This window comes from Syzygium oleosum, unplaced genomic scaffold, assembly GCF_021117445.2.
Source record: "Syzygium oleosum isolate NSW1041296 unplaced genomic scaffold, Sole_v2.1 Sole_v2.31, whole genome shotgun sequence".
Taxonomy (NCBI): Eukaryota; Viridiplantae; Streptophyta; class Magnoliopsida; order Myrtales; family Myrtaceae; genus Syzygium; species Syzygium oleosum.
This window is the reverse complement of record NW_026607515.1, coordinates 1,648,014-1,665,295: the sequence shown is the minus strand read 5'-3', so window position 1 is coordinate 1,665,295 and position 17,282 is coordinate 1,648,014. Positions and strand designations below refer to the sequence as shown.

Below are 17,282 nucleotides of genomic sequence, written 5' to 3'. Positions count from 1 at the left end.
ATAAAAATGTATGAACAAAAACTATTTTCATCGTCCACGAAAAAGTTTAGATATATATTATTATCGGTAATGAAAACACTTTTTGTGGGCTAACTGTTCCAATCAATATAACCGATCATTTTCAAGAAAATATTTTTTAAATCGTTCTTTTTCTGCAAAACAGACGGACCCTGAAACAAGAGTTGGCTAGCTGAAATCAATTGTCAAAATCAGAAAAAAAAAATTGAAGAACAGCTCAGATTAAGATTGGTAATTTGACACGGAAGGTGGTAAACTTTTAGATGTCAGTGAGCTAAGCAAATAATAGTCGGTAAATTGAACACATAATGGTAATTTCGAAATTACTAACTAAACACTGGTAAGTGACTCAAACAAGAGTTTGTGATCCAATCAGGCAAAAGTTGGCAAATCACTCGGAGTAAAGATGATAATTATAAGAACTTTACACGTTGATAGTCTACCCGAACCAAAGTTGATAATTGATTTGAACAACTAGAATATTATAAAACAATCAAATAACACTTGGTAATTTGATATAAGAATTGGTAACTAACTAACAAGTTATTGGACAAGCAATACACGAGCCACAACTTTTTTTACCAGCTGGTACGTGAAATTCACCAACATTTCCAGAAATTTAGTGATGGGAAAATTTTCCATATTTTTCCTCAAAGGGAAGAACAGAAGTTTGCAACATTATGGGTCAATAAGAAGGCCAGGGCAGGGCAAGAAAATGTTTACAGTCTCACCTCTTCAATGACACAAATGGTCCAAACAACGTTTGCCTGCAAGAAGTAAACTTTACATGATGCATTGGTAATCATATCATCTTATGAGAATCAACCCAATGGCAGTCACTACAACGGTGGAAGGAATCCCAAACTTAAGGTGGCTCCAGAAGGACAGAGTGTACCCAAGGTGCGGGGAACGGTGCGCTTGTTCGCACACGATCAAGTTGGCGGCCGATCCCAACAATGAGAGATTCCCAGCCACTGTGCTGACCCATGCCAGGATGAGCCACGACTTCTTTTCTTCGGCTGCTGAGATTGCAGCGGCGGATGCTGCGACCTGTCCACCAAGCAAGAGAACTGTGTGGCAACCAACACATATCACTAGAATCAGTGCCCTGTGATTTTTAACTTCTACACACAATAACAAGTTTTGTTGATTGCAGAACTGTTCAGGAGATTCACATCAGATCAGATAAAAAGCGGGATCAGCTCAGAGTCAGGTTCTATTTGTCGCCATAGGGAGTGGCAAAGGAACAGAACAAAATGCTAATTATAAATTTGATGAACATTAAGGCAATTGCGCACATACCGCATCTTCGATTAGTCTTAAGTACTAGTGCGAATGCTTTGATTAGAACGAACCATCTGGGTTGATTGAAATACAAGGACGTCTTATAGAGCGAGGACCATATATTCTAACAGTAAGAACCGCAGGACATGAGCATGTTTTCTTTCCTTAGCCTATGTGTTCTTAATGAAAATAGGTGACCCGTCTTTGCTCGCATTCTGATATCAAATACTCTTTATGAGACTAAGACCGGAGGGTGTTAAACATGTATGTTCAGTCATTACACTAGCATTCCTGATAAAACAGCTGCATTGTGATAGTTTAGCATTATTAGCGTGCTTTCTAAGGTTGAAGTTCCTTACAAGCTAGAACAATGCACAAAGATTACCGAAATATGCTGCAAAAGGATAATAGAAGAAAAAAACAGCAAAAACTCAAGTATATCACTGTACCTGTTGGCACATTTGAAGCCAAGTTCGAGAGAACCAGTATGACAGCAGCCAGAACTGCTGTCCCACTAGCACGATCAATCTTGGAATAGGGTTCCATGAGGTCCCAGAGACTGCTTGGAATTCCAGTTTTATTGAATCCATCGACCGTAATGAACATTCCACAAAAGAAGATCAAAAGAGAGTAAGAAACCTGGTAAAAAAACAGAATAAACTTAAGAATAACCAGAGAGTATATTGCAGCACTATCAATGGACACCAAATAAATTAAAGCAAATTGATATGAGAGTATAAAGGCTTGGCTTACCTTCTCTAAGCATGGTCGTGCGTCCCTAAAATCGAGGACGACAAGAGCTAGCGCTGCTGTAATGGCAGTCCAAGACATGTTCAGACCGATTAACAATGCAGCCAACATTCCTACGGTGATCAGGTAAACGCATGATTTCCATAACATTCTTTTCCATCTAGTGGCCAAGGTTTCCTTCCCTTGTGAGTACTTCATCGAGAGTACATCACTTAACCTGTCCATTGAAAGCACCCTCTCGGAAGAAGCATGCTCATTTCTTTTCTGAGAAGAAGAGTCGGCAGTTGCCTCCTTTGACGCATTTGAATTTCTTCCTGAGTCAAGCGTGCTACTCAGGGCCCTCTGGATTTCACTTTCATTTGGAGCCAAGCGGCTTCTGAGTGTCTCAATTTGACCCGGGGTGTGAACATTCACAATGGGAGAGCCTTGCATATTCATGGACTCCAACCTAGAGTTCCATTCCTGAGAATTTAAGGACGAAAGATGCGACATTGTTGCGGGTGAAAAGCGATGAGAATTCACGTCCTGCTCGGCAACCACTTCAGTAGTAGCATCTTCTTCGTCCTTTTGAACGGATAATAGGCTCCAATACATGCATAGTAGAATCAAAGCATTAACAACAACCCCCACCAGCATCGCAGGAAGAAGGCCGAAAAGAAAACTTCCGAACGAAATCTTGCTCTGAACTGCTATAACCAGGTTTTGAGGATTGCCAATTGGAGTAGCTGATGACCCAATATTTGCACTCGAGGCAAGAGCAAGTAGAAACGGATGAGGAGGAAGATTATGTTGCCTGGCTATTTTCAAGACAAACTCGGTCAAGACGACACAGGAGGTGTCGTTGGTGAATAGGGCGCTGGATATGGCGGATATTATGCAGACACGGCAAAGCAAGTCCCGGGCTCCCCTGCTTTTCCATGAGAGCAACTTGCCCAAGTACTTAAACATGTCCGCCTTTTCAAGATACACACTAACGACCATCGTCCCAAATAGGAGACCAAGGATTGGAAGATCGATCGCTGCATAAGCTTCATCGGGCGTTATGACCCTAAAAATGACCATAAGCATTGCCCCTAGAAGGGAGCCAGCAGTCCGCCCGATCGGCAAAACCGGAACAGCTGGGAAAACCGCCAATACCCAGAAGACTGCAAAGGCGATAGATCCCAGAACTATTTTCACCGATGAAGCCATTACCATTTTCAGTTTTTTGGCCGATTGATGAGAGTTAGCACTCAGAACTCGATGGATTCAAAAAACACTAACTACCAGAACTTCACGGTCGATACATAATTCGCTTCCATGAGCAAGGTTCCCCATTAGAACATAGTGAAAACCAAATATAGACTCCAAAGAAGATAATCTCCTGGCGGCACTCTCATACTCTAGGCTGCTCGAAGGAGACAACAGTAACGGGAGTGCCGTAAGATGCCCTGACTTAACCAAATAGTCAATTCAACTCACCTCGACTAAGTCTTTTTCCACTGGATAATGTCCCGATCAGCTCGGTCTCTTCAAGAGCGAAAACAGTCTCAGCGATAGCTTTAGCTTCAAAAGCTGTCCGCGGCTTTAAACCACAAAACGAAGACCAGAGTCTCTGACTGCGAAAGGTCCCTCAAGTTTCAAACATGTCAAATACTAGATTTCTTCATTAAAGAAAGAAGAAGGACTAAACAAGGTATGATCCTCAGTTAAAAAGAGTGCTAAAGCGAAACAAGTACACCCATCCAATCTTGAATCCACTCACACGGAGTCTCAGTTAAGTCAGGTCGAGAATCGAATAGAAAGAACCAGATCAATCTCTGGGATCGCAATTCATATTGAACAGAGGGTAAACTGATAACCCCAGCGATTTTTTCAGTCCAATGACAATCTAAGGGACAAGCTATGTTATCCGAAAATGGTCATACAAATCCAGTTCTTCTCATTACACACAGAACAATAATGTTATAGTCGAGTCACACGACCTCAAAAGAACAGCAACGATTCACCTGAGTGCATGGAACCTGACGAGCGAGTGATCGAAGAGAGACCCACGAACGAGGGTGCCCTTTTGACATGGCCATTTCGAGCTCTACGTACAGATCGCATGATCCGAGTGACAGATCAATTCATGAGGCGACAATGGAAGTCTCAGTCTCTCACCAAGAAATCAAGCGTCGATCAGAGTACGAGACGTTCGTCGTTGACAATGAGTGGCCTCCGACGATTACCCAAAAGCATCGGGATTCAGGATCAACGGTTCTTATCCACTTCCTATATGTTACCCTTCCGAAAAAACAAAATTTGGCACTTCGTCTCTTCTTACACGTCACATGATTTGTCGTGAGCTCACGGTGACTTTATGCTAAAAAAGGTCCGGATTTTCTGAACACCCGACTAATTTTTATAGGGTGCGCATGGAATGCATTCCGGAATAAAAATTCCGTTCCGGAATGCATTCCGAAATAGAATGGCGTTTGTTAAAAAATTTCCGGAATGCATTCTGGAGCGATTTTTGCATTCTGGAATAAAAATGCGTTTGTTAAAAATACTTGATTCCAGAATGCATTCTTGATTCCGGAATGCATTTTCGATTCCGGAATGAGTTTTTGGCAAGAAAAAGAGAAGCTACTTTTTTTAGCTTCTTGATTCCGGAATGCATTTTCCCTATTTTCTCATAATTTTTTTTTTCAGAAAAAGCATAAAAATTGAAAAATTCTAGAAAAATTCATAAAAATTTCCAGAAAATAAAAAAAAAGTCAGATTTCGGGAAAATATGAAATTTTGTGAATTTTTTAAAAAAAATAAAAAAAATAAAAAATTTCAAAACTTCACGGAACAGCTTAAAACACATGTGGCCATCCACTTTGAGTGAAATTTAAATTTTTTTAGGTGCCCAAAAAAAATCAAAAATTTCAAAACTTCACAGAATGGCTTAAAATACATGTGGCCACCTATTTTGAGTGAAATTTAATTTTTTTGAGGTGCCCAAAAAAATTAAAAATAATAATAAAATAAAAATTTTCAAAACTTCACAAAATGGCTTAAAATACCTGTGGCCACCCACTTTGAGTGAAATTTAAATTTTTTTAGGTGCCCAAAAAAAATAAAAAATAAATAAATAATTTTAAAACTTTACAAAATGGCTTAGAATACCTGTAGCCACCCACTTTGAGTAAAATTTAAATTTTTTGAGGTGCCCAAAAAAATTAAAAAAAATTAAAAACTTCACAAAATGGCTTAGAATACCTGTTGCCACCCACTTTAAGTGAAATTTAAATTTTTTTAGGTGTCCAAAAAAAATTAAAAAAATCAAAAATTTCAAAACTTTACAGAATGGCTTATAATACCTGTGGCCACCCACTTTAAGTAAAATTTAAATTTTTTTAGGTGCAAAAAAAATCAACAAATCAAAACAGATTTCTGGAGCAGAATTAGTCATGTTTTACCAAACAGATTTCTCCTCCATAAATCAATTTCTGGCAAGAATTCCATAAATCAATTTCTGGCAAGAATTTGATTTCTGGAGTAGAATGGTTACCATTCGCACCCATAGAAGCCACAGGTCTCGAGAAAATGTGGCGAAAAGTGTCGAAATAAGGACTCGAATTCGGATGTTGAGAGCTGAGGGCTAAACAAATTTTGGTGCATTAGCTTGATTTTTCATTATATCTTGTCATTTAAATGTGGAAATACGGTTTTGGATTCGGTTCATGATGTCGCTGTCGGTATTTAATTCTTTAACCCATAATTGTGCGATTCTTAAAAAATGGTCTGGGAAAACTTGATCGGTTTTGATCTTGCGAAGGCCGGAATTGGACAGGCAAGAATAGACCTTTGCATTTGATTAAGGTATAAGAATACAACGAGCCCTATCATTCACCCAAGAATAAGAACACCTTTCAGTTCCTTGGAAGCAGCAGTTATGTGCTTCACATATATTTTCTTTAAGTCTCCCCACGCATGGGACGGCGCCGACGGACGAATAATGTTCTCAATCATGGCGCCAATATAGATAACATAATCTGTAACAGAAAGTGTAAAGAATGTGACTACTTTTTGTTTCTAGCTTAGGTTTATATCTTCAATGGTGACGAAACGAATGGACATTTGATCGGAAGGAACTCGACGTGGGCAATGCCAACATTACCGCTAATGAGTAAGCTTGAGCCGAATATGACAACAGGGTGATGTCCCATTTGAATGACACCTAACCATTTGAGGCAACAAAAATTTGGGGAGGAACTCTTTCTAGGACTCAATTAGTAGGTAGAACAGTTTACATGTTCAGCCATGTAGGGAGTTCCGTGTCATCTTCTCTGAAGTTGGTGGCATGTCTTCTCACGCAGACCGAGTTTCCCTCACTACCAAGTGCAAGAAGAGATTGCGAACTTGTGTTTTTATCCACTTCATGACAAGAAGGGTCTGGATCTCTACTAAACTACTATTGATTCGGTTCATTTAAATTGGTACAGACAAAATCATGGGCAACAACCCACATGGAGTAATCCCTGGCCGTTCTCTTGTCTAGTCTATGTTCTGTGTCTGGGCACACAGGGTCGATATGAGCAGGAAAATGCGTTTTGGCCTTTACCTTAAAAAAGGGCTCTTCAGGCTTATCCACCCATAGCACAACAAAAGCTGGCATCAGTATTTGGTAGTAAGATCATATTGTATCCATGTGCGGCATAGCACCAGATATACAAAGAGAATTACTCTAAAGCTTTTTTGTGTGCTTAACATGGACAGGACTTTTCATGCAATTACCAAACTAGAGCCCAGCACCACAAATTCTCTTACGGCCACATAACTAATGCGAAATTCATCAGTCACGTCACAGGTGATGATTCATACAGACATAGTCTCTAGGGAAATTTGAGTGAAAGTGGGCAACTTTAATTGGACATAAGATATCTTTCTTTCTCCCCTCATGATAGGAGATGAGGATGTAAAGCTTGAGCTCACTCAATCCATCATCTTAATAGAGAAACAGATACCCTAGAAATCAACATGGTGAAGTCGGGCTAAAAAGACATATACAATAACTGCATCTATTGATGGTCTCTATCATTTATTGCACACGACATAATGAATAGTGCACATTGTGCTAACTATACTTGCTACATGTAAAAGCTATGTTCTGTAAGGTAAAAGAACTAGAAAGAATGCCCTATCGATACCAGCACTCCTACCAAAATCCTCACTTAGCATTCACAAGTCACATGCAATCCATCTATCAGCAGTCATCCAAACCCAAGAAAGCAATGCTGTGTCTAATCTACATCTGGTTATCACCTCCAGATATGCTTTGAATGGGGTTAGTCGATTAGTAGATCTAACTTCTAGAAGTGCAATTGCTGGCTGTTGTACACATAGATGAAGCTGAGGAGGATAAAGTTGACCTCAGCTGACTTCAGGCTGCAGCATTGGGAAGAATGACCAACTGCTACCAGACTTCATATCCTTCCCAGCAACCTTGTCATTTGCCCACCACTCGGAGTTGATATTGGGCTTACTAGATATACCTCCATTCCTGTTGTCGAAGTTGAACTCTTTGGTGGATCCAAGTGTGACAGAACGATGCTTTTGATAGCTATGGTCCTTCTCCATTGGACCTGACCCCTTGACAAGTTTATCATCTGTACCTTTTTCAGTAAATCGTTCATCAGAATCATCGTCGACTCCCATAGTCCCACCTCTTTCAGCAAGGACTTCAGCCGCTTCATCCTCGGGACATTTTGATAAAGTCCCGAAAGAGGTCGCGGCTTTATTTGCAAGACAACGTGCAACATCTTCACCAGTTAATTCAAATGATACTCTGTGATCTACTATTGTCTCGTCATGTTTAGATCCATCATCCAATCTTGGAACTGATGCCCTTACGCTGAGTTGATTGCCAAAAGGAAGAAAGCCATCGCGGGACATGGGGCCAGTGCCATCGGGAGTCAAACATCCAGAACCCAGCCTCGATCCCACTCCCATGCCATCTGGTGTTAAAGATCCAGAGCCAAGTCTGGACCGCAGTCCTGCACCATCTGGGGTTATAGACCCAGAACCTACTCTTGAACCCCACTTGCGAGTGGAAAAATTTTCAAAGCCCCATAACCTGGGAGCTTCCCCCATTCTTAACTCGACAAAAGGATGTTTTCCAGGGAATGGCGAAGTGGTTCCCGAATATGAGACTGCTGAACCTGGTGATCTCAGGTTGCCACCTGGGCTTCCTGGATATGACTGATTAGGAAGGAATTCACAATTGGATAGCGAAAACTTATGGTTGGTCCCACCACCCCTTTGCGTGCGTTCGAGCGAAGATGTGAGCAGTTGAGCAAAGGGAACTTCAGGAGAAGAAGGCGTAGTCAACTGCACAGATTCCGGAGGAGGAGTAAAAGGAGCAGTGGATGGTTCGGTGGTGAAAGTGGAAAATACAGGTGGCGAAACTAGCTGGGTCTCATAGGCATAAGGTCCAATGGCAAAGATGGATGCAGGGCCTCTAGGAGAATAAGAATTTATGGAAAGAGAAGTAAGGGAAAGTAATCCGGCAGGTGATTGGGTCACGGAAGGAGGATCAGACTGGAGGAATGATGCAGGAGATGAGGGAGGAGCAATAAACGGCAGCACAATAGCAGTTGATGTGGCCTGGTTCTCTGCTGCAGGAGCTGTATTACCCAGAGTGACTGGTTCAGGGAGAAGGACAGCATGGCCAATTCGTTTGTTGCTCTTCTGATGTCCAAAGCACCAGTATAGGCTCCAGCAGCTGCCCCATCTTCTTTTCTGCATTTGCGTTGGGTAAAAAAAACACTGTAAGTTAGAAAGCACTAAAGTCTCATTGAAATAACAGTTATTAAAACATCGATGGGATCAAATATCAACAGACAAGTGTTTGTTTCAAGAAAAATCAGGCGTGTAAACAGAAAAAGTTTACCTTAACCCTTTTTTATGAAGTCATTTAGGGGACTCACAAGTACTAGAACTAATCCACAAGTTTTTTAAGAGAATTTATACTATTTTGATTCATTGTCATGACAATCCATAGGCTCCACTACCAGACCATGAAGAGCTTTACACAAACAGGAACAAGAGTTATAAATAGCTCATATCTGACTAATAATCAATCACCTTGCGCAAAATAGAAAAAGGTTACTCCGTAAGGGGTAAAATTTTGTGAGACCACAACCTAGAGGGGTTTAATATTTAAACTTTCTGGCACTCATCCTCATGCATAGGCTGGACTTTGGCCTAAGACTAAAGTGTGTAAATATACAATAATGTAGATAAATAGGAGTCAGAAAGATTTGAACTCGAATCCTCCTGTACTTATACCATGTAAAGTTTTGTAGGAGCACAAGCAATTGCTCTAAAAGCTTAAGCTACCAAAAAGAATACGTGCTTTAGCATTTAAACACTCTAACAATAAGAATAGAGAGACACTTCCAGCATGAAATCCTGACTTTAAGCAGAAATCTGCCAGAAGCATGCAAATGGCGGGAAAACTGAGGCGTTTCCTGGACAACCATACTTAGAAAAACAATGCTAAGAAGAAGGTACAAAACTTTGGATATAAAAAATCACCGCCAAGTTCCTTAGTCTAAGTCCCTTTCTTACAAGTCTATAAACACTCTGTCACCCATATGAAAGAAAAGCCCAAATCACGAGCTCCCAAACTGTGTCTACCGCGTCTTCTTTCTTTGGAGTGCTTACTGGTCATCAGCTTAATGCAGTGATCACTTCCATTTTCAATAATCACGGATATTAGAGAACTCTATGTGGTTGAATTTCTTCTTCTTGGTTTTAAAGCGTGTAATCAAGAAATGAGAATTCATGCAATGTGTATTGCAATTATAACGAAAACAAACAAAAGCAAATTCCACCTGAGCAGATTCAACTCTTCATGACCAGTCTACAAGATCTCCATACATCACTGCTCTTAAAGCAGTTAACAATCTCAAAATTCAATATGCACAACTGCAAAATTTACAAATCTAGATCAATCTTCTCAGCGACGAAACAGGACCTAAGAAAGAAGAAAGCCTCTGCCTTTGGTGCTGACAAATCACAACACCGCCTCCATTTCACTTACCCGATTCGCGACTCCGTAGCTCCAATCTAAAACAGACGCGAAATTTCTAACCACAACTCGTCCCAAAAAAAAGAAATTTCTCACAAAGACGAGGGGAGGGAATCAAGGCACGCACAACGACTCGATTCACGTGATGAGGCGTTCGACACCAACCGGAAGCTCAGAATCAAGGAGAAAGCGCGAATTCGAACGAACAAACGCACGGCGGCGAACACGCGGAAATGCACAAATCACGTCTCCACTCCTCCTCCTCCTCCTCCGACACCAACCTCGAGCTCGAAAATCGAAGCTTAAGAAACCACGCGGGACCCAAATCTCAACCCCGCGCCCGCGGGACACACGGCGGCGTAGAGGCAGAGCTCGGCAGAGACGTACCTGAGCGGCGGCGGGCGGGGCGCGGGCCTCGGCGGCGGCGATCGCAGTGGCGGCGGCGTTCACAGTGTCGATGCTGTTGATGCTGTGGTGGTGGTGGTGGTCGTGGTCGTGGTCGTGGTGGTTGCGGTGGTGAACGCCTCTCATTTTGTGGGAAAGCAGAGAGGCTCTCCGAACACGAAGAAGGAAGAAGGAAGAAGAAGGAAGATGAAGGGAAGGAAGGAAGGAGTGAGTCGGGTTTCGATCTGGCAATGGAAGCTCGGAGCAGAGAGAATGTGCAGCAGACAGAAGAAGCATATAATTACTCTCCCACATGTTGAAGAACTCCTCCCGCATATATATATAAATCTATAAATCAATAATAATTAATCTGATCTAATCTAATCTCTAATCACAGGACCCGACAATTCGGTTCGGTCCGGTTCTTTCCTCTCGTAGTTACCCTCCAATTTCTCCGCCCCATCTCTCATCAAAAATCATATATCGTGCCTGACGCGATACGTTTACCCTAAATTTTTTTTTATTTACCAAGCCCTGTGGTCGCGACATGTGCGCACTCCACGGGAAGTCGCATGTCCAAATTCCCATCGCGGAGTCCACCGTTTTGGAAAAAAGGAGAAATCTCGAGCTTTAAATCGCGATTTAGTTTGCAAGGGACATCCGGGGGAACGGAAGGGCCCAGCTAAGCAAAAGCACCAAATTGCAATACTCAAATCATTCTTTCTCAGATAAAACATGTGACCGCATTTAATAATTACACACATTTTTTTATTTCTTTTCACAATTTTTCCCCCTCAATTTCTGCGTGGAAACAGTTAGTTGGAAAGCTTCCTACGCCAAATATATATATAAATACGACCGAAATACAGAGAACAAAAGGGTCATCTGCCTCTGGAGTAAACAAATAGGGTAGTGGGACGGACGGGCAATTTATTTCGTACTTAATTTTCGCCCCCTAACTATTCAAGGGCCACAGAATAATGCGACGTTCTTGGTTTTTACCCCAATTTAATTAATCGGGGAAATATTTATATTCATTTATTTATTTATTAAGGAAAAAGAAAAGGAAACCCGCTTGAGGATAAGAGTTGGACGCCGGCCAGCTGTGCCGTTTTATTTTTAATTTTTTTTAAATTTTTTTAATTTTATTTTATCTTAAATTTTTGTTTGTTTTTTGCAGTCTGAACATGTTATCTGGTTGTGATTTGGAAATGATGAAGCCCCCCTCTTCGTAAAAAGGTCAAACGCCCAATTGGAGTCGCGAAGATTTTGGCGCATAATTGCTGCCCCCCCCCCCCCCCGTGGGATTCCAAGCTCGATTCCCATTCAATCCGCCACCCAATAATGATTTGAGAGAGGCCGTGGGGAAAAGTTAATGGTCCCCCCCCCAACCTCCCCGGGGGGGCGAATTGACGGGATTGCCCCCGAGCCGCGTCCGTATTTACCGAGGCAGGAGGGGATATAGATATAGATATGTAAAACGTATTTATTTGCTCGGGGCCAGCCAGCCAGCCAACCAACCTAATACATGCGACTCTCGTGAACGCCGTATGGTCCGTGCTGGCCCCGGCCGACCCGACCGAGCCGAGCCCCGCATGGGCCAGCCAACGGTCGGCATTGATGGCATGTCTCTCGTAGAATGAATGCCTTCTTTCTTTTTCTTCTTTTTTTTCGGTGTTCCGTGGACTCGTGTAGTGCCGTATTAAATTACCTTTCGTCGGATGTGAGGGTGACTTTCGATTTTGGTGTAGGCGAGGTTGGATCGAATGTGTAGTAGCCGCGACCGGGACAAAAGGGTTCCGCTCGTGAGCTCCACGTTGTGGGACGGTTTGGTGCGGGTCCTAATCGAATCTTGGATCCTAGGCTCGCGAGGTCGATAGAAACTTTTGCGTCCGCGACTTTGCTGCGTTCTGTCGGGAAAAATAGCATCGTGGGGGTAAGGAGTGATTTTGATAGAAATGGAAAGTGGATGCACGAGTTTGCGCGGGTGAGTGCCGTGCTCGTCCCTTTTTGGAAATTGAGCTGTCGCTAACCGACAAGTCAATAATTAAAAATCATAATTCGTAATCGTGGCCGCGAGATGCGCCCACGGAATCGATCGATTGCGAAAATGTGTCGTTTCACGTCCAAATTCGTCTTTTTCGATAAGCCAATAAATGTGCCGACCTGGCTGTTAGGCGAATCATGCGTTCCGTATTTATCCAGCCACGCTAGGAAATTTCCAGCTTATTATCAGGGCAGACAAGTTTGATTGGCTTCTCTACTAGACACGATTCTTTACGATCGACCTGCCCCAAAAAAAACTACATTTACCACGGTAAAAACCTCGGCCTCCACAATAATCACCTTCAAACTTTACCTATCGAAAGAAGTTCCATTCATCTCCGAAATTGAACCTGCAAGGAGCACCATCTCTTTCCTTAGAGTCAATCACGTGAACAAAATTTTTCTTTATAAAAAAAAAAAAAAGGCAAAAGGAAGAGACATTTTATATTGCACAATCGATCGATAGCGTACCACCCTCGCTCAAGCCGTTCTTATATTATTACCATTATTATTATTTCCTTTAATTGAGCATAGGATGAACTTAGCTGTCAGACAAATATAAATAATTTGGTATTATATTATATGATATAATCGGTTTAATTTCAGCAAGCGTCTCACGCAACAAATATCTGAAAATAAAAATATGAAAGGTCGCTTTCGCCCCCAAAGCGAGCCCCCCCAAAAGCGATAGAGACGAAGATTCCCTTCGCACAAGGTCCCGCGCGATTGAGGCAAAGACGCGAGGGCAAAACGGTCCAAGGAGGTTCCCAGCTTTCGCGAGAAGATGATTAAGTTAAGAAGAAGAAGAAGAAGTCGTCCCTTTACATAGAAGGGGAGGGGAACTTTATAATTTTTGTCAAAGGAGTGCACGTGTGGAGATCCACTTTTCGTGCATCTCTCCTCGTGCGCAAGATAGTGACAGGCCCTCCACTCTCTCTCTCTATTACTATTTCTTTCCCTCATCATCACCCACCCCCACTTCTGTCTTAAAAAAAGAGAGAGAGAGAAAAAAAAAATTGCACCGGTGCGGTTACGATTACTAATTTATTTTGGAATAACGACCCGAACGATTCCTAAATTTTGGGTCAATATATAATGTGATCTTTGGATTTTCAATTTATTCAATATGGTCCTTGAACTTTAGATCAATGTGCAATGTGATTCCTGGACTTTTAATTTATTCAATATGATCTTGAACGTTTGAGCATGAACTAAAAGTTCATGGACCATATTGAACAAATTGAAAATTTAGGAATTATATTGAACAAATTGAAAGTTCAGGGGCTCACATTGCACACTGGATCGGAGTTCACGGATCATATTGAACAAATTGAAAGATCAGATATCACATTGCACATTTTGCCAAAATTCGGAAACCATTCGTGTTCTTAGCCCATTTATATTTTCACGCCCTCAAAGAAAGAAATTATAGTTTATTTGCTTGGAGTATATGAAATACAATTAGGTAGCATAGTTTAAGTATGTAATTGAATCTTCGGTCATAAGGCTCGTACTAACAAGCACAACCCATCATCGGCTTTGTTCTCCATACCAGATACCGTCCTCGCATTTCAAACCTCCATTTACGCCGCTAGCTCCATCCTAGAAAGACCAATTTGCACTCATGCTTACCCAAATTTATACTCAAAAAGTGAAATCAAACACGGAGGATGAGATGATTTGAGAACGAAAATGGCAACTTGGTAAATTATGTCCGGATGAGAGATGCAACTTGAAATCCAATGCAATGTTAGGAGAATGGTAATTGTAGGTTTTGAAATGTGAAAAAGGCAATCCATAAGGAGCGCAAAATTTGAGGATGGTGTTCATAATTTTCTTTTTAAAAGAACAATGCATCTTAAAGTAATCCGGTAATCTTCATCAAATAGAAAAATAATTCCGTGAAATTTACGACCCTCCTTTTTCGTTTCTTCTCCGGAATGTCCAAAGTGCACTTTTCGACAATATACTTATGGCAAAAAAATTTCTCTAATTAATATAATGATTTTCAATTTTAACCCGTCCCGTATATGCACCGTGATTAAGATCACTTACGGAATTTTTCGGTAAAAAAAACCCATGATTTTGTTGACCAATAATCTGGCGGGTACTTGTTAAGTAACTAATTAAAGAAAATCTCTAACTCCGGACGCACGGAACGCTCTCGTGTCACGCGCGATAAGCATTTTTCGAATAATCGATCGTTTCAAAGTAAATACATAGAATGATTGTTGGGATGGTACTCATTAACAAGATCTCGACAGTAATTCTTGGATTAAATGTGCCATCATCATGACCAAAGATTTACTTTTTCCAATCCCCGGAAAGATAAAATGTCCCCACCTCTCCGTTTGGGATTCCTCAATCATCTCCCCTTTTTGGCCCCCTTTCTTTTCGCGACCTTAGAGTCCGTGTGACCTTATAAAGGCCACTTTTCACATTTACATTTCCCCCAGCTCCCCTTTTTCTCCTTTTTAAAAAAAAAAATGTATTTAATTTCCTATTTCTTTTTTTGGGGGCGATTCTACGATTATTATTTTTTTTCACTTTTCATGGGAGGGGGATCGAGCTAGATATTGAGGTACGGCTCCGAATCATCCTCAGCAACTTTAATAGATCTTAACCTCTGTAAACCCCAAAAAAATAATGATAATAATTATTATTATTATTAGAAAGTAACTCGAAAAGCTTCTGTTAAAAAGGTGCATAGGAAATGGGGTCGACTTTTTCCTTCGTCCGATATTGGGAAAAAGTGTCATCAGCTTCGTAATCTTATCTCAACACCTTTTTTACTTTCCATCTAAAATACAGCAATTATTACCTACTCTCCTCACCACCCCCACGGGATTGACTTGTGCGGGTCAAGAAATGGACTCGGCGTCGTGGATAGTGCGGGGGTCACGAGCTTTGATCATCCCATTATTAGAGGCTCGATTCCTTAAAAACAGAAGGGTCAAATTCCAATTATGCCCCCGAACTTTTTTTTTTTTACCTAACAAAAATCACGATCACGTCAAAAAGTCGCCATTAGTTCCTGCAAAATTATCAACATCGGGACTAGCTAAATATTCATTATTAGAACACACACGCGTTTTCACCGACACCCAACAATAGCAGCATCTTGATATTGATAAATTAGAAAATAAAAAAGTGGTGAATTTTGAACGAGGGGCAGATTTGGGTTTATAGTGAAAGTTTGTGATTTTTTTAAGGATTGAACTTAAAGTTAAAGGCTTTTTTTAGGAAATCGGACCTATATTGAGCATAGACCTTTCCATATTTGACTCGTGTCTTCTTCAATCCATGAGATTAACGGGGTATTTTGTAGATCGGCGATTTATTCATCTAAGGCGAGTCGAATGTTCAACATCCAGCAAGCCGTGCCCCTAAACGGGCGACAAAAATAAAACCTGGAAAATATTTTATAAAGCACACGGGCGACATCCGTTATGCGATACGACATGATTATTTTTTTTTTAATCGACATGGATAAGTATAGCCTAGAAAATATTGAACGTGGAAATTGATCTTTCGACCCGGTGCATAGATAGATAAAACAAAAATTTGGAAATAATTAGGATTTTGGGGGTTTGGGGAAATTAATTTCAGGATTTGGCCCACCGTGGTGGTGGATCGGGCGGCGATCGGTCCCACATGCACAAGCACAACCCGGCACGCCACATGTGGCAAGTAGAAATGAAAAACGAATAAATATATTAACATATTGTAAACCACCTTACAATAAAAAAAAATATTTTAAAAAAAAGGGGGCAAAAAGGTGGGCCCGTTCGGCCGCTACGTAGGGCTGGTCTTGGTGCAAGGCCCATGAATGAACACATGCACCTCCAGTTGGCTCCTGAGGGAGGAAAGATTCACCCAACTTGGGTTTTTTTCCTTTCTTTGTCATGGGTAAAGAACGGATGTAAGTTTCGGGGTGTTTGTTCGATTTTGATCCTCTAACTTTTATTTTGTTCAATCGAATACCATAACGTTTTGGACCTGTGCAATCCGATCTTCTAAGCTTTACTTCGCACTATCAAGTCCTCTCATGTTGTCAATTGCTCGAGTGCACTTTTTAGAAAAAAATATCGTAATTCTTTGTTGTCTCATTTGAAAATTTTTGCGACTTGTCTGGAATAATAAAAGGGGAAAATTGCAAGAATACGTTCCGTACATATAACTTTGGAACTTAAGAGACACCAGAGCCTCCGAGCTCTTGCCTGCAATTGAACTTTGGCTGACCACGAATCGGGGTTTCGGCATTTCGCGAGCTAGAGTCGTAGGAAGGTTTTCACCATATGGTTCGCTCCCGAAGGAAGAAGATTCGCAGCCCGATATAGCATCGGGTTTGGAGAAGGAAACGTAGATTTTCAGCGTCCGGATCATGTCGATCGACTACTACATGGCACACCAGTCCGAGATTTCAATGTTTGCTGCAGCAACAAATTCGTACGTTTTATCTTGGAGGCATCAACTATAACCCTCTCGATTCTCTGCTGCAAATGGAAGCTTCCGATTACCAACCTCTTCCTCCTAAGGGAAATGGGCCGGAGCCATGGCAACGAACGACTTGTCACCATTGCGAGCCGAAGTCGCAATGTTAGCTACAGTGGTTAGAGCAGAGGCCTCCATTGCCGTGATAAATCGAAGGTCAGGCAAACTCATCATCACAGCAAAGCATTGAAAACAAGCGTTCCGATTCGATAGGGAGCTGAGATGAGTTTTATTTTCTTTGGAATAAAACAGTCTTTCTTTC

At 41.4% G+C, this 17,282-nt stretch overlaps 2 protein-coding genes across 6 annotated transcripts; both read right to left on the bottom strand.

Moving 5' to 3' along the window:
* Window positions 1-636: 636 nt before the first annotated feature.
* On the bottom strand, window positions 637-4,319 carry LOC115692481 (silicon efflux transporter LSI2-like). Of its 5 annotated transcripts, none has more exons than XM_056304279.1 (5): window positions 4,041-4,319; window positions 2,056-3,650; window positions 1,752-1,941; window positions 884-1,088; window positions 637-785 (listed from the first exon to the last, which is right to left on the bottom strand). In XM_056304279.1, exons 2-5 carry the CDS (start codon window positions 3,247-3,249, stop codon window positions 746-748), a joined length of 1,629 nt encoding a protein of 542 aa, XP_056160254.1. In that variant the 5' UTR covers window positions 3,250-3,650; window positions 4,041-4,319; the 3' UTR covers window positions 637-745. The 5 variants fall into 5 exon arrangements, with proteins under 5 accessions (XP_056160254.1, XP_056160253.1, XP_056160252.1 ...); XM_056304278.1 differs by having other exon boundaries at window positions 637-1,088; window positions 2,056-3,439; window positions 3,514-3,650; window positions 4,041-4,318; XM_056304277.1 differs by having other exon boundaries at window positions 637-1,088; window positions 4,017-4,318.
* Window positions 4,320-7,068: 2,749 nt separating this feature from the next.
* LOC115692473 (uncharacterized) lies at window positions 7,069-10,781 on the bottom strand. The gene is made up of 2 exons (XM_030619318.2): window positions 10,484-10,781; window positions 7,069-8,802 (listed from the first exon to the last, which is right to left on the bottom strand). The coding sequence occupies exons 1-2, from the start codon at window positions 10,775-10,777 to the stop codon at window positions 7,435-7,437; spliced, it is 1,662 nt and encodes a 553-aa protein (XP_030475178.2). The 5' UTR covers window positions 10,778-10,781; the 3' UTR covers window positions 7,069-7,434.
* Window positions 10,782-17,282: the final 6,501 nt, after the last annotated feature.